The following is a 22,526-nucleotide window of genomic DNA, read 5'->3' as shown; positions in this document are numbered from 1 at the left end:
GATGTTAATTTTCATCTACATCTCTGCAGGTGTTCATGTAGAAGTTAAAGAACTAAGGATGACCATAAAGGTCAGTTGATCTGTGTGTTTGCTGGCATTCTTTTGTCTCTCTTGCTCCTTCCAGGAGGCCGTGAGTTGCTGCTCTTCATGATGCATCCTGACTGGATACTTGTGACAAGTACATAATTTATTGATCTAGAAAGTGCTGTGGTGAGAGTTGAGAGCGTTGTCTGCTGCTTTGCCCCCTCACTTTAGAGCTGTTCAAAGAGAGTGACTACTGATGATTTAGAAAGATGAATGAAGAAGAGACTGATTCTTTAACGAAGAAAACTTTAGGACCCAGTTAAGGATTAATCCCTCTTCTGCCCAACTCACCAACTACGGTATCATCTAAATGTGAAAAATATATATATCATGAAGTAGAAGTTCCTTCGTGGTTTAACCTTGTTAATTATCAATATATTTTTGTTGGCATGAAAATCAATTTCAGTATCTATACATTTGTAAGATTCATAAAATAAGCAAAAATTATCAAAATTTTAACAAGTACCAAATATTTGCTACTACTTGTAGAAAAGGTTTTTCCCCCCATTGTTACCTTTACTTATTCAGTTTTTTTTAACAAGTATTTTGTTTATTTTAATGAAGCTGGTACAGACAGTGTCCATTTAAAACCCATATCCCAGGCCAAAAAGTACCAAAAAGAGCAGTGTTCTGTTGTATACACTTCTGCATGAATAACTTTAACTGCTAATGAAAAGTAGAACTTTTCTGGGATCTTCAAGCAAGGTTTTTCTTTCATCTTAAAATGCTTTCTCTGCAGTGAAGCCATCTTTGGAGTTAGTCATTATTCTCAGCACCTCTGTCATCTTGACTCCAACCTGATATTCCTGTTCTTTTGGTCCAGACCCTCAGATTTTAAAAGTAGCTTTAAGTTAAGGAAAGGGCATTTTTCCATAGTTCAGTTCTCTGAAAAACTTCCATCTCCCACTGAAAGTCACAGTCCAGGAGTGAAGCAATCACATGCTAGAACTTCAGGGCCAATTGGAAAGTCATTATGAACACTCGCATTAGTCGCTGTTATTTATCACAAGCGTGCAAATGCACAGTCCTGGAAAAGGTGGCCTCTCTGTGCACACATGTAATTTTTAAAAAGGAGAGGGCAATATGAAGGGGGCTGAGGTTTGATCACCAAAAATCAGCACAGTGAAAACAAACAATAATGGATAATGGGCACTAGAATTCAAATTACCAGGTGTTTTAAAGAAATGGGGTGCCAGTTTTCAATTCTGTTTTGAACACTACATTACAAAAGAACTTTTTTTTTTTTTTTTTTGAGGTACGCGGGCCTCTCACTGTCGTGGTCTCTCCTGTTGCGGAGCACAAGCTCCGGACGTGCAGGCTCAGCAGCCGCGGCTCACGGGCCCAGCCGCTCTGCGGCACGCGGGATCCTCCCAGACTGGGGCACGAACCCGTGTCCCCTGCATCGGCAGGCGGACTCCCAACCACTGCGCCACCAGGGAAGCCCAGAACTATTTTTAAAAATAAAAAAAGGATTGAGGGAGAAGAATTAAAAAATCTAAACCATTGAACGCCCCCATTTGTTTCTGATAAACTTCAATCACATCTTCTTCCTCCATTCCCAGTTCTTTTGGAGTGTGAGTATCAGCAATTCTCTGACCTTCAAAGAGAAACCTGAGTGAATTCATGGGAACTCCCTGTCTTTGACAGTATGATTCTTTGAGTTCCTTGTGATGCGTCATCATTTTCACCTTGAAGTGAATCTCACTGCTATCCTGTCTGATGACTTTGAGTTTAGTGTTCTCTCCTTCCTTCTTACCCCCCAAGTCCTCAGTTGAAGATTTTGCCTCCTGGTCAGACATGGTGACAGTGGCTTCCCCCAGGGTCTCTACCCAGCCGTCGCCTCGGGTAGGCAGAACCTTGCTCTAGGATTTACAAATCCATCTCTTCCCCACAACACAACACTATGGCTGGAGGGACTTCTGCTCTGCCTCCTACTTGTTCAGTTTTTAATTATTTAGGAAGCCTGCCTGCTCTTGTGGGGATGTATAGAGAGCATGGCTACAAGATTTTTTATTCTAAGATATTTGCTGCTATATGTGATTTTGAGTAATGTCTCCCATTCAGTTTTTCCTGAACAACACCCCATCAGTGACAGGGTGCTCTGTTCCCGGGTCCTAGAGAGCTGTTTGTTTTTGCAGTTGATAAAGGATAAAAGAAGTAGTTGGTCATTTTTATATTTGATGCGGGAAGTGGTTCTTATCTCTTCTTTATAACCAAAACCATTTAAGTGAAGTACAGTAATTACATGGGTTAGTATTCTTTCCAATTCTATGCTTACACTTCAAACGATAGTACCAGGGATTGTGGCCATTTGCAGAGAGAAGTAGAAAAGAGAGTAGAAGATAAGTGGCTCTAACAGCAGTTAGAAATTGTTCTTAACTTCTAAGTAAAAGTATGGCCATTATTCAAGAAAATTTTCTGTTAAGTATCATCTAAGTCCCATTGGACCTGGAATAACTTGGTCAAATGAATAGATTGCTGTCTCTTGGAGAGGGTTCCACGCTTTCTAAGGCATCAGTGCTAAAATCATTATCATAAAGCATTTGCTGGGCTTTCCTTATGCAGTATTTTTACAGGGAGGTAGAGGGAAAGAGGGAGAGAAAGATGTTATGAGGAATCAGCTCATGCAGTTATAGAGACTGACAAGATTCAAGATCTACAGCAGGCAAACTGGAGACCCAAATGATCTAGTCCAGATACCATCAGTCTCAAGATCCAGGAGGAGCTGACGCTTCAGTTCAAGTATGAAGGCAGGAGAAAAAAAAAAAAATGTCACACCTTAACAGGCAGGAGGAATTCCTTCTTACCTGGGGGGACCTTTTTGTACTATTTCAGCTTTCAGCTGATTGGATGTGGCTCACCCACATAGGGCAGTCAGCCAATTTAAATATTACTCTAATTCAAAACACCCCCAAAGACACATACAGAGTAATGTTTGACTAAATATCTGGGGCCCGTGAAGCCTAGTCAGGGTGTTACATAAAATCAGCCATCACGGGGACTTCCCTGGTGGTGCAGTGGTTAAGACTCTGCACTCCCAATGCAGGGGGCCTGGGTTCAATCCCTGGTCAGGGAACTAGATCCCACATGCGTGCCGCAGCTAAGAGTTCACATGCCACAACTAAGGAGCTGGCAAGGCGTAACTAAGGAGCCCGTGAGCCACAACTAAGGAGCCCGCTGGCTGCAACTAAGGAGCCTGCCTGCTGCAACTAAGACCTGGTGCAACCAAATAAATAAATAAATAAATATAAATATTTTTTTTTAAAAAAGCCATCACAGTATCCTCAGTTGATTAGCCCACTTTTTTTGGATACTGAAATTTGCCTCTAATGTTTTTCAGCTTCAGGAGAAGTAAATGAGTGAATAAACTCTGTCTAAGCCTATCAACTTTTTTCCCTCCATATTGGGCTTGACAGTGAAGACCCAACTTTGGGTTCTAAAGTCTGGTTCCCTTGGAATGTTGACAGTTTTACAATATTAAGTTCAGTTAACTTTATATTTTAGTTTCTATTCATTAATTCATTTTTAGTTGGTTCCATACATGATGTTTATACCCTTGGCAATTTGCTAGAAAGTAGATCATCAGTAACAGCCAAGAAGAACAAATGAATTAATTTGGGAACTTTGTTATATGATTCTGATTAATGAAAGTAAGAGACCAACAAGTAAAACTGATGGGTATAGAGTTTATGTTTATCTGTACAAATATGAAAATGTGTTTTTATGTTCTGATTTAAGTTCTGATTTTGGAATTCTTTTTATATATAGTTTTATTTTGTTTGAGTCCTCTTGCTGTATGAATATATGCAATTCGGGGATCAGCCTGTTAAGGATCCAAAAACAGAATTTTAATACTCCTTTTTTTTTTTTTTTGGCCACACCGTGCGGCTTGCAGGATCTTAGTTCCCCAACCAGGGATTGAACCCGGGCCCACGACAGTGAAAGTGCTGAGTCCTAACCCTTTAATACTATGTTTAAATGAATTTACCTATTCATTCATTCTTGTTTTGTTTATAGAAGCAATACATGCTCATTTTCAAAAACCCAAACATATGTCACAGAAAATAAACAGGAATAACCAGTGTCAGTTATTTGGCATATAGTCTACAGATTTCTTTTGCATGCATATATATACACATATATACAAATAATAATTTTATTCGCATTACTTTTAGCAGTGGCACATAAATAACACCACAGGATTAGAAGAGTTTTGACTAGTAGTCATTTATGGGAGGGAAGAAAATGAGGATATTAATTGCCTGTTTAGCAGTTTTGGAGGACAGTTTCATTCTAGGGTTGTTAGAATTTACTCCATAATTTTGGCAAGAACAAAAAGCTAATGAGTTCTGCTAGGATACTTCCCCTCCCACACAGTGTTTAATGGTGCCTACGAATAACAAAGGATAAGGAAGTCACATTGTGAGAGGTCTGTCAGCTTGTGAATCCAACATAAATGGGGACTCTGACAAAGCATAAAAGAACTGATAATATTTAAAACAAAAAGTCATAAAAATTATAATCATCTTCATCAGTTCATTTAGTCCCATGGAATTAATTCATGGTTTTGATCTTTTTTTAACAGTTTTATGAAGTCATCCATTTCTAAGTTAGAATTCTATAAATTCTTACCCTGGCATGGTTAGAGATCTGATGACAGTGCAGTTGACAAGGAAATTGGGTTATTTCTGTGACATACAATATTTTAAGATAACTAGAATTATGACTGATAACATTATTTCAGGACATACCAGATTTCTAGGAATTTCACATAGTTTCTGAAATATTTATAACATATATCTATACAGACATACAATAAAGAAGGTTTAGTATTATTTGGAAATGCTTCCCATGTAATTTAATATATGAAATAAGCCTAGTTAGTTTAACATATCCCTTTTTATAAGGAGAGAACCAATCTTTGAGATATTTCAAGGGCCTTGAAATAATATTTCAGAGTTAGTTCTAAGTCAAAAAAGACTTTATTTAAAATTTTATTTTTGAAATTTGTCAAAGATATCAAAAGTTTTAAAAATACTTCGTCAAATAGGATCATAGGTCACTGTGGAGCAATGCTCAGTTATCCATTTAATCAAAGTGACAAAGATTTCACAGGCAATTTTTTTTTTTTTTTTTTTTTTTTGCGGTATGCTGGCCTCTCACTGTTGTGGCCTCTCCTTCTGCGGAGCACAGGCTCCAGACTGGCAGGCTTAGCGGCCATGGCTCACGGGCCCAGCCGCTCCGCGGCATGTGGGATCTTCCCGGACTGGGGCACGAACTCATGTCCCCTGCGTCGGCAGGCGGACTCTCAACCACTGCGCCACCAGGGAAGCCCTCTCAGGCAGTTATTGAAGGTTATATATTTAGTACTGTGCAAAACTTAGCTCTTTTAATATTGAGAGGACTAGGTTTACTTAAATAATCAAAGATCTGATAAAGACAATATAGAACGTAAGTGATTATTTTGACAAAACATAAGGTCTGTCTTTTATAATCTTACTATCAAGTGCAGACGAATAGGGGGAAAAATCTTGTCCTTTTAACCTAAGGAGGAACCCAATTTTAATTTTGCACCAGCTTACTCTTCGTTGCGGTGCGCAGGCTTCTCATTACAGTGGCTTCTCTTGTTACGGAGCATGGGCTCTAGGCACACGCGCTCAGTAGTTGTGGCTCGTGGGCTGTGGAGTGCAGTCTCAGTAGTTGTGGCGCACGGGCTTAGTTGCTCCGCGGCATGTGGGATCTTCCTGGACCAGGGCTCGAACCCGTATCCCCTGCATCGGCAGGCAGACTCTCAACCACCGCGCCACCAGGGAAACCCGGCATGTGGGATCTTAGTTCCCCGACCAGGGATCAAACCCGCATCCCCTGCATTAGAAAGCAGATTCTTAACCACTGGACCACCAGGGAAATCCCTGGAAGCAGTAGTCTTGATATACTTAATTTTAAACCTTTAGACTCCAAAAATACTTGTTTCCCAAAATTGTTTTGTTTCTCTAAAGTTTTTAGCCTTTTCCATTTGTTTCCCCTCAAACCTGCTTTTTCTTTTGTGTTCCCTTTTTCAGATAATGGCATCTTTTATTCATGAAGTTGTCCGAAGAAGAGATCATTATTATATTTTCTCTCCTTTTTTATTCCATATATTTAATCACCAGAGCCTGTGGATTATGCCTCCTTAATGTCTTTGAACCTCTCTACTTCACTGTAATCCCCACTGTTATTTATTTGACTTAGACTCCTGTCTACTTTCACCTGGATTTAATAACCAGTTATAGTAGAGGGATCAGTCAAGCGAAAAATGGTTTAGAAGGATTCAGATAAATGAACAATGCTGAAAATTAGGAATAGGAGCTATCCATGCAGAGTACCAGTAAAATTTTATGACTCATACCTTTCTTGAGTACTCTAGTTCACATTGGTTTCTCCCACCTTTCAAGATTCATTCTTTCATTAAATGTTTATTTAGCATTTCCTATGTGCTTTAAGCATTGGTAACAGTTTAGTCTACCTTCAAAATATATCCTCCCTCCACTTTTTATACCTATTGCTGTCACCCTAGTCCAAACCACAGTCATCTCTCCAGTGCTCTCTCTGCTTCTGTCTTTGACTCTCTTCTAAATGTATCACTCAGGGTGATCCTGTTGAAGCATAGGCGGTCATGCCAGTCTTGTTTAAGAACTCTCTCAGAGGGCTTCTCCTGCTTCTTAAAGTCAGAGTCTTAACATGAAGACCTATGAGGCCCTTCTGATTTGGCCCTCTGGACTTCCCTGGTGGTGCAGTGGTTAAGAATCCGCCTACCAATGCAGGGGACACGGGTTCGAGCCCTGGTCCAGAAAGATCACACAGGCCGCGGAGCAACTAAGCCTGTGTGCCACAACTACTGAGCCTGTGCCCTGGAGCCCGTGAGCCACAAGTACTGAGCCCACATGCCACAGCTACTGAAGCCCATGTGCCTAGAGCACATGCTCTGCAATAAGAGAAGCCACCAGAATGAGAAGCCAGCGCACCACAAGGACGAGTAGCCCCTGCTCGCCACAACTAGAGGAAGACCGTGCAGCTACAAAGACCCAGCGCAGCCAAAAATAAATAAGTAAAATAAATAAATTTATGATTTGGCCCTTTGTTGACCTCCTCTGGTCCCACTCTTCCCTGCTTGGCTCGCTCAGCTCCAACCAGACTGGCTTACTTGGTCCTTGGAAATGCAGGTGTGCTTTGCTTTTGGGTCTTGACGCTTTATGGAGGCAGCGCTTGAGCAGAATGAGTGCTTGAGTGAGGCGTTCATCTTTTTTGTTGTCTGTCCCCCATACTGGAATGTAAGCTCGTAGCAGGCAGGGGTTTTTGTGTCTTTTATTCGATACAGTCTACCCAGGGCCTAGAGCAGGGTCTGGCACATAATAGATGGATGCTCAGGATAGATTTGTCTAATGTGTGCTTACCCAGCACGTAATATATTCTCCCCTTTCTGTGTAGTCTTCCTGGTGAGATTTTTGCCTTTGGTGTAATGGCTATCATACCACTTTTGTATCTCCTGTATCTCTAGCAAATGTATACTGAAATAAATGAAATCTTTATTATTTAATTATTTTTATGTACAAGATTTCTGTTTTTTAAAAAATAGTTTTATATCTTAAAGTTAGGCTGCCCTGAGGCTTAAAAAATGTTAGTAGCCCCTAAATTCAGCTTCTTTAATGTTTAAGTTTCTCTAAGAAATCCTGAAGCATATACACAACTGCTGTACATGCAGGGTTTTTTTAAAACTCTTACTTGATAGACTTACCAATATAAATTGGTCATCTTTCTCAAATATGAGCACTTTTGTTTTAATTGACAATATTGAATGTGATGAAAGAGTTCATCATTTTTATGGAGTAAGTAATAAGATGCGGAACAAATTTACATGTTCTGTTGAGTTTTATAGATGTGCATATTTATTTTTATAAAAATAGGTAGCCATTATAATAGGGATTCAAAATTCAATTGGTTTCCACTGGGCTCCCCAAAATTTCAGAGATTACAGAATAATTCTTATTAATGTTGGTGTCAAATCTAAGTGTTCACTTGTGAACCCACTTCCCCTTTCTTGGAAGAAGTAAAAGTTATTTTTGGAACTCTGATTTCCTGACTAATTGGAGTCAGGAATCCCAGCAATTCCCCCTATTAAAGGATGTGCAAATGTCCCATAGCTCTCCTAAAAGGCAGTCTTACAGTAGGCAGTCTGAACCAGATGTGTTAGTAATACTTGGTGCCACCCTTTTATCAGCCTCTCTCTCGACAAAGTATGTATAAGAAAAACTGATACTAAAACATCCTAGGAAAAAATAACTTTATGGGAATGAAAGTAGATGCACAGATGAAAAATAAATATTTTTTGGCCAGTATTGTCTGATTTGTGCGTTCATTCATATGATTTTTTAAAAATTATACTTATGTATTTATTTTTGGCTGCATTGAGTCTTCGTTGCTGCACGTGGGCTTTCTCTAGTTGCGGTGAGCGGGGGCTACTCTTTGTTGTGGTGTGCGGGCTTCTTCCTGTGGTGGCTTCTCTTGTGGAGCACTGGCTCTAGGCACCTGGGCTTCAGTAGTTGTGGCACACAGGCTCAGTAATTGTGGCTGACAGACTCTAGAGTGCAGGCTCAGTAGTTGTGGTGCACAGGCTTAGGTGCTCCATGGCATGTGGGATCTCCCCGGACCAGGGATCGAACCTGTGTCTCCTGCATTGGCAGGCAGATTCTTAACCACTGTGCCACCAGGGAAGTCCCCATAGGATTTTTTTTTAAAAGGAAGGGCCAATCCCTTTATGCTTTCATTTCCTGCCTCAGGGCAAGGGCTTTAACTCCAAAGTGCTGTTTTCATAACACTTCCCCTGTCTTACAAATTCCTGGAACACCCAGCACTAAAAAGTTTGGGTTTTTTTTAGATTTGTCTTAAACAACAAAGGCTAAGAGGAAAATGCTTGAGCCCACCCCTGTAATGTCTAGATGGTTCTGTTTTGGTTTTGTTTTTTAAGTAAAACGGTGATTATTAAATAGTAGTTAGATATACTTAAGATTATAAAATGAGAGATCAGACATTTAACCTCATTCCAGTTTTCTTTCCAGTTTACTTCCCAAATAATTAAAATTTATTTTTATTTTTTTTGAAGTATTGACATGGATACAGTGAAGTGCAGAAATCTTAAACATACAGTTTAGTGAATAATGCACACTTGTCTAATCACCACCCACATCATGTTGCAGAACATTTTCAGTATCCCAGAAGGTTATCTTGTACCTCTTCCCAATTCATTCCTCCTTGCCAAAGATAACCATTATTTTGACTTCTGTCACTATATATTAGTTTTGCCTGTTCTTGAACTTCATGTAAATGGGATCTTACCTACAATACAGTACATACAATCACTCTTGAATTTAGTGTATTTTATTCATCATATGTCTTTGAGATTCATTCACATATTTTGGTGAAACAATAATTCATTTTCATTGCTGTCCAGTATCCTGTTGTTTGCATATAACACAGTTTTTTCATTCTGGTGATGGAAATTGTGTTATTTCCTGATTTGGGCTGTTACCAAGAGTGACATTCTTACGCATGCCATTTGGTACATAACTCTGTTGGGTATATGTACTTAGGAATGAAATTGCTGGGTCATAGAGTGGGCATATCTTTAGGTTCAGCATATATTGCCATTTTTAACAAAGTACCAGTTTACAGTCTCTCACTGGCAATGTATTGTTCCATATTTTTTGCCAACATTTGTAACCTTTCAACTACTTTAAAAACACATTCCATTCCCATTAGGGGATATTAGAAATGGAAGTAGAAAAAAAGAGAAATATTATTTATTCTTACTCCAAATTAGGAACATATCATTTTATATTTAATGTGTTTATTCATTTCCTCCTTTTGCCCTATCTTCCCAACTCAATTCAGTATTTTGAGAATATTTACGTAATTCCACCCAAGGAAAAAAATATACCAAAATGAACAGGACGAAGACCTAAATAAATGGCAGGATATCTGTGCTCGTGTGTTGGAAGACTTACTATGGTTAAGGTAGTGATACTCAAGTATGTAGATTCAACAACATACCTATCAAAATCCCAGCTGCCTGTTTTTAGAAATAGGCAAGCTAATCCTAAAAATCATATGGAAAAACAAGAGACCCAGAATAGCCAAACTGGCTCGGAAAAAAAACAAAATTGAAGGACTCACATGTCCCAAAGCTGTAGTGACAAGACATTGTCATCCTGGCATAAGTATAGATATATAAACCATGAAATAGAACTGAGAATCCAGAGGTGAACTTTTCTACTTATGGTTAGTTGGTATTCAGGACAATTCATTGGGGAAAGAATAGTCTTTTTAAAAAATGATTCTTGGACAACTGGATATCCACATGCAAAGGAATGATGTTGGATCCATACCTCACACCATATACAAAAATAACTCAAAATGGATCACAGGCCTAAATGTAAGAGCTAAATTTATAAAACTCTTATTTTTTTTTTTTTTTTTTGGCCATGTTGCGCGGCATGTGGGATCTTAGTTCCCCAACCAGGGATCAAACCCGTGCCCCCTGACCTGGAAGCGCAGAGTCTTAACCACTGGACTGCCAGTAAGTCCCTAAATTTATAAAACTCTTAGAAGAAAACATAGATGTAAAATTTTCATGACTGTGGATTAGGCAGTGGTTTCTTAGTTGCGACACCCAAGAGAACAAGCAACCAAAGAAAAAAATAGATAAATTGGACTGAATCAAAATTAAAAGCTTTTGTTCTTTAAGGGACACTCCAGCAAGATAGTGAAAAGACAGCTCTCAGAGTGGGAGGAAATTTTGCAAACCATATTTCTAAAAAGGGTCTAGTGTCCAGAATATATAAAGAACGTTTACAACTCAAATTAAACAACTCAATTTAAAAATGGACGGGACTTCCCTGGTGGCGCAGTGGTTAAGAATCCGCCTGCCAATGCAGAGAACACGGGTTCGAGCCCTGGGCCAGGAAGATCCCACATGCCACAGAGCAGCTAAGCCCGTGTGCACAACTACTGAACCTGTGCTCTAGAGCCCGTGAGCCACATATGCTGAAGCCAGCACTCCTAGAGCCCTTGCACTGCAACAAGAGAAGCCACTGCAATGAGAAGCCTGCACACCACAACAAAGAGTAGCCCCCACTCACTGCAACTAGAGAAAGCCCACGTGCAGCAACGAAGACCCAACACGGCCAAAAATAAATAAATAGATAAATAAAAGCAATCATTAAAATAAAATAAAATAAAAATGGGCAAAGAGGGCTCCCCTGGTGGCGCAGTGGTTGAGAGTCCGCCTGCCGATGCAGGGGACATGGGTTCGTGCCCCGGTCCAGGAAGATCCCACATGCCACGGAGCGGCTGGGCCCATGAGCCATGGCCGCTGAGCCTGCACGTCCAGAGCCTGTGCTCCGCAACGGGAGAGGCCACAGCAGTGAGAGGCCCGCGTACCGCAAAAAAATGGGCAAAGAATTCGATTAGACACTTCTCCAAAGAAGATACACAGATGGCCAAAAAGCACAGAAGAGAAGATGGACAACCTATTACTCATTAAGAAAATGCAAATGAAAACTACAAAATCCCACTTTACACCCACTAGGATGGCTAAAATAAAAAAGATAAACAATAACGTTGGTGAGGATCTAATAAAATGGAGTACTTCCATATTACTGACAGGAATGTAAAATAACCCAGCCATTTTGGAAAACAGTTTCCAACTCAAAAAGTTAAATATATAGTTACCATATGACCCAGAAATTCTATTGTTAGGTATATACCCAACAGAATTGAAAACATATGTCCACATGACAACTTGCACGGGAATGTTTATAGCAGCATTATCCATGATAGCCAAAAATCAAAAACAACCCAAATGTGCATCAGCTCATGAATAAATAAACAAAATGTGGTATATTTGTACAAGAATATTATTTGGCCATAAAAAGGAATGAAGTACTGATACATGCTACAACATGAATGAAACTTGAAAACGTTATGTTAGGTGAAAGGGGCCAGTACAAAAGGTCACATATTATATGATTCCATTTATATGAAATGTCCAGAATAGATAAAAACTACTGAATTGTACATTTTAGAAGGATGAATTTTAAAGGATGTGAATTATATCTCAATTAATAATAATAATTGAGGTGAAAAACTCCAAAGAGTAGAGGAACTGGGGAGTAAATTTTATTATATATAAGCTATATATGTAGTTTATAAATACAAGTAATTATATATATCTTATATATAAATATATAAATTATACATGCAATTATATGTAAGCTATAATAATTTGTAACAGTCCAGTTAATGAAATAGAAGTAAAATTCCAGAAAGGAATCCAAACATATATAAAGAAAGGGCCTACTGAATAAAGGCCCTACTTAACCATAAGTATATGGTACTTTTAATATACTGTTAATGAGTTAGCTTGTATTTTTATATTAGGTTTTCCTATGTGTGGTTTTGTACTCTAAATATATCAAATTGCCCTACGTTTATATCTTCCTCTAAAGTAAATGTGGTAATTGAATCTAAGGGACATAAAAACATGCTCCAAATCATATAGCTAATGCATCTCCAACTCAGGTTTAAGGATACGAAAGAAAAGAAATCCATGGTTCCTATAAAGAAATAACAGGACCAATAGGAGTTCTCAACCAACCAGCAACAGTGTTGCCTTCCTAAGGCACATTTGGAAAAGTCTAGGGGCATTTTTGATTGTCACAGACTGGGCTATGGAGAAATGCTATTGGCATTTATTGCCGAGAGGCCAGTGATTCTAAATGTTCTACAGGGCACTGGACAGCCTTAACAACCAAGAATTGTTATGCCCCAAATGCCAATAGCAGTCTTATTGAGAAACACTGGCAATGGTTGACCAAAATTTTGTAGGATGCCCCCTTTTGGAAGATGGGGGAATGACAGAAATCTTACAGTGGAAATTGGGAAGAAGAATGTAGGATGAAAGGAGGCCTCTGGGCACCACATCTTTTCCTGAGAGCAGAGCCAGATAATTAATTTTTATTTTATATTAGAGTATAGTTGATTTACAATGTTGTGTTAGTTTCAGGTGTACAGCAAAGTGGTTCAGTTATACATAGTGTTTCAAGTGTACAAGCTTTTAAGTTTATTTAGGTCCCATTTGTTTATTTTTGTTTTTATTTTCATTAGTCTAAGCGGTGGATCTAAAAAGATATTGCTGTGATTTATGTCAAAGAATGTTCTGCCTGTGTTTTACTCTAAGAGTTTTATAGTATCTGGTTTTACATTTATTTTAGGTGTTTAATCCATTTTAGTTTATTTTTGTGTATGGTATTAGAGAGTGTTCTAATTTCATTCTTTTACATGTAGCTGTCCAGTTTTCCCAGCACCACTTATTGAAGAGCTTGTCTTTTCTCCTTTTTTGTAGATTAATTGACCATAGGTGCATGGGTTTATTTCTGGGCTTTCTATCCTGTTTCATTGTTCTGTAAGTCTATCTTTGTGCCAGTACCATACTGTTTTGATTGCTGTAGCTTTATAGTATAGTCTGAAGTCAGAGAGCCTGATTCCTCCAGGTCCATTTTCCTTTCTCAAGATTGCTTTGGCTGTTCAGGGTCTTTTGTGTCTCCATACAAATTTTAAGATTTTTTTTGTTCTAGATCTGCAAAGAGTGCCCTTGGTAATTTGATAGTGATTTCATTGAATCTGTAGATTGCCTTGGGTAGTATAGTCATTTTGACAATATTGATTTTTCCAATCCAAGAACATGGTGTATCTTTCCATCTGTCTGTGTCATCTTCAGTTTCTTTCGTCAGTGTCTTACAGTTTCTGGAGTACAGGTCTTCTGCCTCCTTAGGTAGGTTTATTCCTAGGCGTTTTATTCCTAGTATTTCCTTTTAGTCAGTTCTACTTAATATAGAAGCCAAAGTGGATCAATGAGTAGTGGTTAAGACAACAGTCTGAAACCAGAAGAATCAGAGAGTTCAAATCCTGGTTCTTCCACTTGGAATTACATAACCTCTTCGGGTCTTAGGTTAGTTTCCTCAGCTGCAAAATAATTCTTAGAGTTGCCTCTGTTTCCAAAAGAGAGAGATGAGAATGTCTACTAATAGTCTGTTCTTCTTCTCAGAAGCTACGGATGTGGTGTATGAAAGATGCTGTGGTTTTAAGTGTTGAGCAAGAAAGGAATTTGAATTCTTCTTCTTAGCCCAGGTTTACTTGTCTCTTTTGAAAGTGTCATTGTGATTGCATCTGAGATTTTCTGCCATGCCAACTATTTACAGTTCTTGGAGCTGCTATAACGGCAGTAATTAAGGCACACCTAACTCCTCCTTTGCATAAGCCCAGAGTACTTCCAGCTGAGGAGATGGAGCTGTTGTCCTAATATTGGATTTAGATATAGTACCACTAGTGCAAGAGAATGCCAAGTTCGTTTAAATTAATATAAATCAACACGTTCGTCCATTCACTTATGGAAGACTATAAAGTAGTATCTTATCAGGAAGTAAGGCTGGTTAGTAGTTGACTTGGTAATATTTAGAGATATAATAGCTGAAGCTAAATATAATTTTCCCCTGATTAGAAATTGCTTTACTGGCAAAAGGAAAATGAAGAAGCATTTATTGAGCCTGGCACTGTGCTTACTATGTTACATAGTTTCTTTGCTTTAAAGAGAGTCAGTACTAGAAGCTTCCATAATTACTTTGGAAATAGCCTTTGAAAACATAGTTTGCATGTGATTTGAGTTACCTGATACTATAAAGACTTGTATAAGAAGTCTTCAAGATATAAGCTCCAGTTTTAGATATCAATGGAGACATGTGTTTAACATAGGCAGAGTAAACACTGAGGATGTCTGAGTTTATTCTATTTTTTAAAGAAGATGCTTTTCAAGAGAAAAACCACAGGAGTGAAACATGTTCCTTTTCACTCTGCAGTATAGTCCAACCAAAGTAAAATATTAGAAAAAGTAACCTTCCAGATAGTAAAAATAAGTCTTTGGACAGATGAGTAAACTGAAAGATTGATAGTTAAGTTCAGTTCTTAGACATAAAGTATTAAAGAGATATTATGTGAAATATTCATAATGTAATGTCTTTGATAGTATAAATTAGAAGAAGGTGATGGGTAGTATTTTTCCATATTTCATCCTGCCTTATGTCCCATAACTCCTAATTAGTGCTGAAAGCTAACTGAAACCATTCTTGGGGCTATGTATTCTGTTTTGGGGACCCTAAACTGAGAAAACCCGTATGTGCTTTGATATTATGACCTTTAAGAAGAAGTGGGGAGGGGGGAAGAAGCTCTTCAGTTTCAAATTCTTCTAGCCCATTATGATTAATTGCAAAGTGTAAGTCTGAGGAATAGCAGTAACTTTATTTTATTTTTCCCAGGAAGGCAGATTATATCAGCATATCCAGGAAATCTAAGAAGATTAGGAGCTGTGTAATGGAGTATAATGTGAGTTAGGGGATCAACTCTGACTGAACATCAGTCATATTTGTGTCCTTTATTTTGAAAGATTTTGGTTAACACCGGAAATGTTTTTTTTGAAGTTGCAGACTCAAACTCATTTTGCTGATTATAAGTTATATAAAAGCTCATCAGCTAAATTGAAAGTTATATTGCTGTGTAAACAGGTGAGTACTTGCTATATTTTTTGAAGCCTGAGTTCTGAGTAGTTAGCACTAATGCCATTTAAGACAAAATATCTGCTACCTTTTGTATTTCTTGTTTTGTGCATAGATCTTATCTTTTTTTTTTTTTTAACTGGCCCTGAGACTTCAGAAAATTTTTATCTCATAGAACACCATCTGTTCTGATTAATAACTGTCTGGGAGGGCTTACAGAATTTTATTTGAGTAATAACAGAGTAGTTCCTTCAAACCCTAAGATTACAAGCCTGAGAACCCTGAGAAATCTGGATTAAGACTTGGTAAAAATATTTCTTTTGAAAATGTCTGGAATGCAGTTAGTACAACTGCAAATCTGTTTAGCAGTGGTTAATAAATATAACTCTCTATGTAATTCTGTATTGTAAAAGTGATTTAAAGTTATCAATATATAATGGTTATCAATACGTAGATAATTGTGCTGTTCCTTCTACCTCCATCTTCCACCCTTTTTAGGCTTTCTATTTGCTTAAAAGAAATAATGATGCCATCATTATTTCTTAAAACTAATGATGCCATCACAACCTATTGATCCATCATATTCATTACTTCTCTCCTTAGCATAAAATTTATTACAAGAAGTTGAGGACTAAAAAATGACCAGTTAAAGTTATCTGCTACATTTTCTGGGACATTAGCTACACATATGTGTTTACTTTTCTCTCTTTCATGCCAGGCTGTAGGTTTTAATTGAAGAGATTCTAAAAATGGCTTCATTCTAACAAATTGTATTAAGGAATTCCAGAAGGACAGCCAACACAGTAAGGTTCATTTGTGAACTTCAAGAGAATCAGTACAGAGGTTTTCTCTAAATTGCTTTTATGCTTTTTATCACCCTTAAAAGTAAAGATTTATGTTTGAAAAGTAGAGAAGAATGCTGATCTCTTATATTACCATCTGTGTTCTCTCTGAGGCAAGGATAAAGACCTTTTAAGAGTTAGTATCTTTTTTTTTTAAATATATTTATTTATTTTTGGCTGCACTGGGTCTTCGTTGCTGTGCGCGGGCTTTCTCTAGTTGCGGCGAGTGGGGGCTACTCTCCGTTGTGGCGTGCGGGCTTCTCATTGTGGTGGCTTCTCTTGTTGTGGAGCACGGGCTCTAGGCGCTCAGGCTTCAGTAGTTGTAGCATGTGGGCTCAGTAGTTGTGGCTCGCGGGCTCTAGAGCGCAGGCTCAGTAGTTGTGATGCACGGGCTTCGTTGCTCCGCGGCATGTGGGATCTTCCCGGGCCAGGACTCGAACCTGTGTCCCCTGCACTGGCAGGCAGATTCTTAACCACTGCGCCACCAGGAAAGCCCAGTATCTTTTTTTTAAACAAGGCTAACCTTTCTTTGTTTTTAAATTTGTGTTAGACCAAATACTTGCTGCAGCTCTGCAGTAAGAAAACTCTTTAGAACTGAGCTAGCAGATTGGACTTAAGTACCATGCTTCTTGTATTAATATTAACTGGTATTTTATATGATATTTAATTCAAAATGGGTAACAGTGTTGTCTTTAAAATTCAGTGTCACTTCAGGAATAAGGGACAACCACTTTCCCAATACGTATAACTGCAAAAGCTTACTGATTTGTAAGTAACTTAACTTGGCTGCTTTTCCTATTATTATCTTTGAAATTATTAGGTTGAATCAGAAGAAATTGCCTTTTTAAGGTCAAAAATAGTCAAATATTGGCAGTTTCATGGTTCAGCCTAGTAGTTTTGTTGGATAAACAGACCACTTAATTTCTGGGATTCACTATGACCACTATTTCTAATTGAGTTTGCTTCTTTCTCCAGCCCTGGTCCTGATTCTTCCCCTCAGTCTTTATTCCCTACTCACCAGTGATGATTGCAGTTTGCTATTCCAGATGAGTTTATTGGAAGAACTACTTTCCACTTGTCTCATACTTGCCTCGTGTCTTAGGCTCCTTCACCCATTCATCCCTATCCTATTCATTGCTAGTAAGTGCCGTTTAAAAAGTAAAATACAGATATTGTTACCCAATAAAGGGTTAAACACTTTAAAGTTTGAAAAGTACATAATTTCTTGCTGTGGTTTAGAAGAAAAAGCGCTAAACGGGAGTCAGAACCTTGATCTTCCTCCTACTGAATGAAAAGCCTTAGAGAAAGTAGTTTGACATTTATGGGCCTGTTTCTTTGTGTGTAAAGTATAAATACAGTTTACCTGTGAACAACAGAGGTTTAAACTGCCCGGGTCCACTTACATGTAGATATTTTTCAACAGTAAATGCTGCAATACTACGTGGTCCCTGGTTGGTTGAATCGGCAGACCTCAGCTATGCAGGGCCGACTATAAATTATATGTGGATTAAGGGTCAACTGTAGTACATTCTTTTACCATATCCACCTAAAGCAGTTAGAAGCAAATGAAACTGAGCTGTTAGTTGCTAATTATAGTAATTCTTCCCTTATTTGGGCATGACTAAGATGCTTAAATAAATATTTAGGAGAGAATTTTTTTAAATTGAAGTATAGTTGATTTACAATATTGTGTTAGTTTCAGGAGTATAGCACAGTGATTCATTATTTTTGCAGATTATATTCCATTATAGGTTATTATAAGATGATGGGTATAATTCCCTGTGCTATACAGTAAATTCTTTTGCTTATCTATTTTATGTATAGTAGTTTATATCTGTTAATCCCATATTTTAATTTGTCCCTCCCCTCTTCCCTCTCTCCTTTGGTAACCATAAGTTTGTTTTCTAAGTCTGTAAGTCTATTTCTGTTTTGTAGATAAGTTCATTTGTATCATTTTTTTAGATTCCACATATAAGTGATATCATATGATTTTGTCTTTCTCTGTCTGAACTTAGTATGATAATCTCTAGGTCCATCCATGGTGCTGCAAATGGCATTAGTTCTTTTTTTTAATGGCTGAGTAATATTCCACTGTGTGTGTGTGTGTGTACACAAACGCACTTGCACACACACATCTTTGTCCATTCATCTGTTGATGGACACTTGGGTTGCTTTCATGTCTTGGCTACTGTAAATAGTGCTGCTGTGAACATTGGGGTGCATATATCCTTTAGAATTAGTGTTTTCTTTTTTTCCAGATATATACCCAGAGGTGGAATTGCTGGATTATATGGTAGTTCTATTTTTATCAATAGTTTTTTAAGAAACGTCCATACTGTTTTCCATAGTGTCTGCACCAATTTACATTCCCACCAGCAGTGTACAAGGGTCCCTTTTATCCACATCCTCTATTTAGGAGAGAATTTTTTTTTTTTTTTTTTAATTTTTTGGCTGCACCACATGGCATGTGGGGTCTTAGTTCTCTGACCAGGGATCAGACCTGTGCCCCCTGCATTGACAGCACAGAGTCTTAACCACTGGACTGCCAGGGAATTCTTTTAAATCTGAACTTTATAACTGCCAAAATGAAAGTTGGTAATCTCAACTCTAATGTCCATTAACACATAAATGGGTAAACAAATTGTGGTATATCTTTGGTAAGGAATACTATTCAGCAATAATAAGGATATATAAGTCGGGAATTTTAAATGCCTATTCTCAGTATCTTCCAGTTTTGCCTGTGAATGTTATTTTAGATGTGTTTTCTTTTGGGACTCTTCTTGTCAAGGAACAGATGACAATGAATGGTGAGACTGAGATTTCCACTTGCTTTTGTTACAGGGAACTTGCTTAGAATGATATAGCCATAGGTGGAAAAGGTAAGGTCTAAATCTCTTAGCATTTCTTCTTCTCCTTGATAATTTTTCTTGATAATCTTGGAATAAGAAAAAAATATTTTAACAAAAGGTAGTTTGTGATAAGAAAAAGGTAGCAAGTTGTAAAATAACAAGTGGTGCAGGAAAAATTAATGTACACTAAATTAGCAGATGTGTCACACAGTTTCTAAAAACCTTTAATATCATTTATATACAATAAAATTCACCGATTTTAAGTGTGTAATTCCATGAGTTTTGACAAATGTATACAGTCATGTAACCATACCATAACTGAAGTATAAAATGTTTTTGTCACCCCTGAAAAGTCCCCTTCATACCGCTCTGCTGTCAGTCCTCTCTCCATTCCCTGGCAACCACTAATCTGTTTTCTATCATTGTAATTATGTCTTTTTAAGAATTTCCTATAAATGAATCACAAGAGTATAGTCTTTTGTGTCTGACTTATTTCATTTAACATAATCCTTTTGAGATTCATCATTTTTGCATGTCTCAGTTGTTCCCTTTTTATGTATTTTCTTTCTGTCTTCATCATGTTTCCTCTACTTTTCTGAATGTATGGAGTATATTTATAATAGCATTTTTGTATCATTGTCTGCTAATATTCTGTCATTTCTGGTCTGTTTCTATTGATAGACTTTTCTCCTAGTTGGTGGGTCATATTTTCCTGTTTCTTTGAATGCCTAGAATTTTTTATTATACGTCACACATTGTGAATTTTACATTACTAGGGGCTGCATTTTGTATTCATTTAGGTAATAATGTTGGACTTTGTTCTTGGAATCAATTGGATCCTTTTAAGACTTGCTTTTAAGGGGTGTTAGGGTGGGCTAGAGCAAGTTTTAGTCTAGGGCTAATTTAGCTCCACTACTAATGTGATTCTGAGGTCTTTCCGTTTTGGTTGGTGAAAATAGAAGCTATTCCCAACTGTATGAGTGCTGGGAATTGTTCAGTCTGCTGCTTTCTGTTGGAGCTTTCTCCAGCCCCTCATAGTTTCTTCTCATACGTGTTCAGATCAGCACTTTGCCAAATGCTCTTCTGTAGACCCCCAAAGGTCTCTCTGTTCACCTTCCTCCTCCCCTGTTGTGTGCCCAGTAAATTCTAGCCACCTTAGCCTCCCCAACTCCAAAATCTGATGTCTTCGACTGACAAGACTAGGTCCCCACTCCTGGAGCAGCCCGGGACCTGTCTCCAGGTGGTATGAGGACAATCCAGAGACTCACTTCTGTTTTCCCTTCTCTGCAGCAGCACAGTCCCCCACTGCCTGGGGCCCAATGTCTGAAAACCATTTTGTAATATACTCTGTCCAGCTTTCTGTTGTTTACAAACAGGAAAGAAAATCCGGTTCCTAGTACTTTATCATGGCTGGAAGTGGAAGTCTCTTATTCTAAATGTAGAGTAAGCATGTGTTGGTATTTCTAGGGGAAAATTAGAGTACGTGGCTCATCAGTTGTCAACATAAACTTAACATACCTTAATGTCTGTTTTAATATGTGTAAGATGTATGTCATAACTTAAGTGATGTTCTTCAGTGTTCACACTAAACTAATCTAAGCTTGTATGTGCTTCTCCGGTCAACTTGAAATTATTTACATATAGAGTATTAATTTGGGGTTATTTGTAGCAAACTTATCTAGAGTAGTTTCCCATCAATGACGGATATGTTAGTGTTTTGATTCTAAGGACATTTGTTAGTCATCTGTATTTGCAATTGATTAACTTACCTTTGAACTGTATGGTTGTATTTTTTAAAATATGAATTTGCTGGCTTTCTAATATATGTGAAAATGACTGCAGCCTTTTCTTATTTGTGAGTATTTGTGATTTAGAAAACCATAAAACAGTTCTTAGCCCTTTGCAAGCTGATCTTTTGAATTTATGTCTTGCTCTCTGTAACAGAACGATTGTTTTTGGACATCTGTTCATAGATTGACCTACCATAAAGTCAAAACCAGGCCAAATATTTAGTCAGTCAGCAGTTAGAGAAATGTGTGTCTTAATCCATTTGTGTTTTAGGGAAGATGAACAAAGTAGGATTAAAAATATGATTTTTACATTATTATATGTGTATGCTATTGCTGTCTGGTAGAAGTTTTAGGGAAATGGTAACATAAACTCTTAAGAGGAAAATATGGGGCTCTGAATGGTTCTGTCTCTGGTCTTATGTGTAAAATTATTTGCAGCACGGTTCTTGGAATGAATATTGAAGTTGAGAGGCCTAGCTTCTAGTCAACTGTGCCACTCAGTATTGTGTAACTGTAGGCCACTCACAACCTTTGTGAGTCTCCTAATATATAAAATGAAAATGATAATAATTATCCAACCTACTGTAAAGGGGTGGTAGAGTGTTAAATGAGGTAGTATCAGTGAAAATGTTTGAAGATGCTAATGTGCCATGGAAATACTGGTCATTAAACTTTATTTTGTACATTACTATAAAATCTGCTATCAACACCTACTATGACAGAATACAAACGCAAAATATATTTGTTTCTACTTATATTCCATACAGTTTACTGTGCAAAAATATTTTATATGGGAAAGGAAGAAACAAAGCATAGAATTGATTGATAGAATAGAGATGGAGGAGATTGCTGTCTTTTTCCACTTCTTCTTTCTTAGTATTATTTTGTTTCCCTCCCCATGATTTTCCAGGCAAAGAGTGTATACAGCAGTTAGCTGAAAACGTCAGATATTTCAGGAGGCGTCTGAAAAATATGGGCTTCATCATCTATGGAAATGAAGATTCTCCAGTGGTGCCTCTGATGCTCTACATGCCAGCCAAAATTGGGTACCTTTTTGCAGATTACAGATTGCCCTCTTATTAGACTTAAGGTTTACCATGATGTGAGACCAGGCTTATATATTTTGTTAGGTAAAATTGTCTCGGCCTCATTATGTTAACCTTTGTTTGCTAGATCTGCCGTAGATTAAACAAGTGGATTCCAATTTGTAAAATATGTTAACTTGTTAGTCTTTCCTTAAACAAACATTTGAGTTTAATGCACTCTTCTGGGGGATTGAGGTAGGTCAGTGAACAAAACACAGAAAAATCCATGTCCTTG

General features: G+C 37.8%; 2 protein-coding genes across 6 annotated transcripts in view; one reads left to right on the top strand and one right to left on the bottom strand.

Annotated features, from left to right (window-relative positions):
* The window catches only part of SPTLC2 (serine palmitoyltransferase long chain base subunit 2), a 110,673-nt gene that overhangs the window by 70,288 nt on the left and 17,859 nt on the right, over window positions 1-22,526 (top strand). For 2 of the 5 annotated variants that reach the window (XM_032621926.1, XM_032621929.1), the window contains one exon: window positions 22,117-22,252. In XM_032621926.1, the coding sequence (XP_032477817.1) occupies window positions 22,117-22,252 (136 nt within the window). Of the gene's footprint in view, window positions 1-29; window positions 71-124; window positions 449-15,488; window positions 15,556-15,650; window positions 15,697-22,116; window positions 22,253-22,526 lie in introns of those variants that run through there. The other 3 variants (XM_032621932.1, XM_032621930.1, XM_032621931.1) reach the window with 3 other exon arrangements.
* Window positions 1,487-3,150, bottom strand: LOC116748710 (small ubiquitin-related modifier 1-like). The gene has a single exon (XM_032621933.1). The coding sequence runs from the start codon at window positions 1,881-1,883 to the stop codon at window positions 1,539-1,541; it is 345 nt and encodes a 114-aa protein (XP_032477824.1). The 5' UTR covers window positions 1,884-3,150; the 3' UTR covers window positions 1,487-1,538.

The sequence above is a fragment of the Phocoena sinus genome, chromosome 2 (assembly GCF_008692025.1).
Source record: "Phocoena sinus isolate mPhoSin1 chromosome 2, mPhoSin1.pri, whole genome shotgun sequence".
NCBI classification, from domain to species: domain Eukaryota; kingdom Metazoa; phylum Chordata; class Mammalia; order Artiodactyla; family Phocoenidae; genus Phocoena; species Phocoena sinus.
The sequence above is the reverse complement of the archived record's forward strand: the minus strand, read 5'-3'. Positions and strand labels throughout refer to the sequence as shown.

What these genes read in the sequence shown, in the direction of transcription:
- LOC116748710 (XM_032621933.1), bottom strand. Translation starts at nt 1,883, where the DNA reads ATGTCTGACCAGGAGGCAAAATCTTCAACTGAGGACTTGGGGGGTAAG.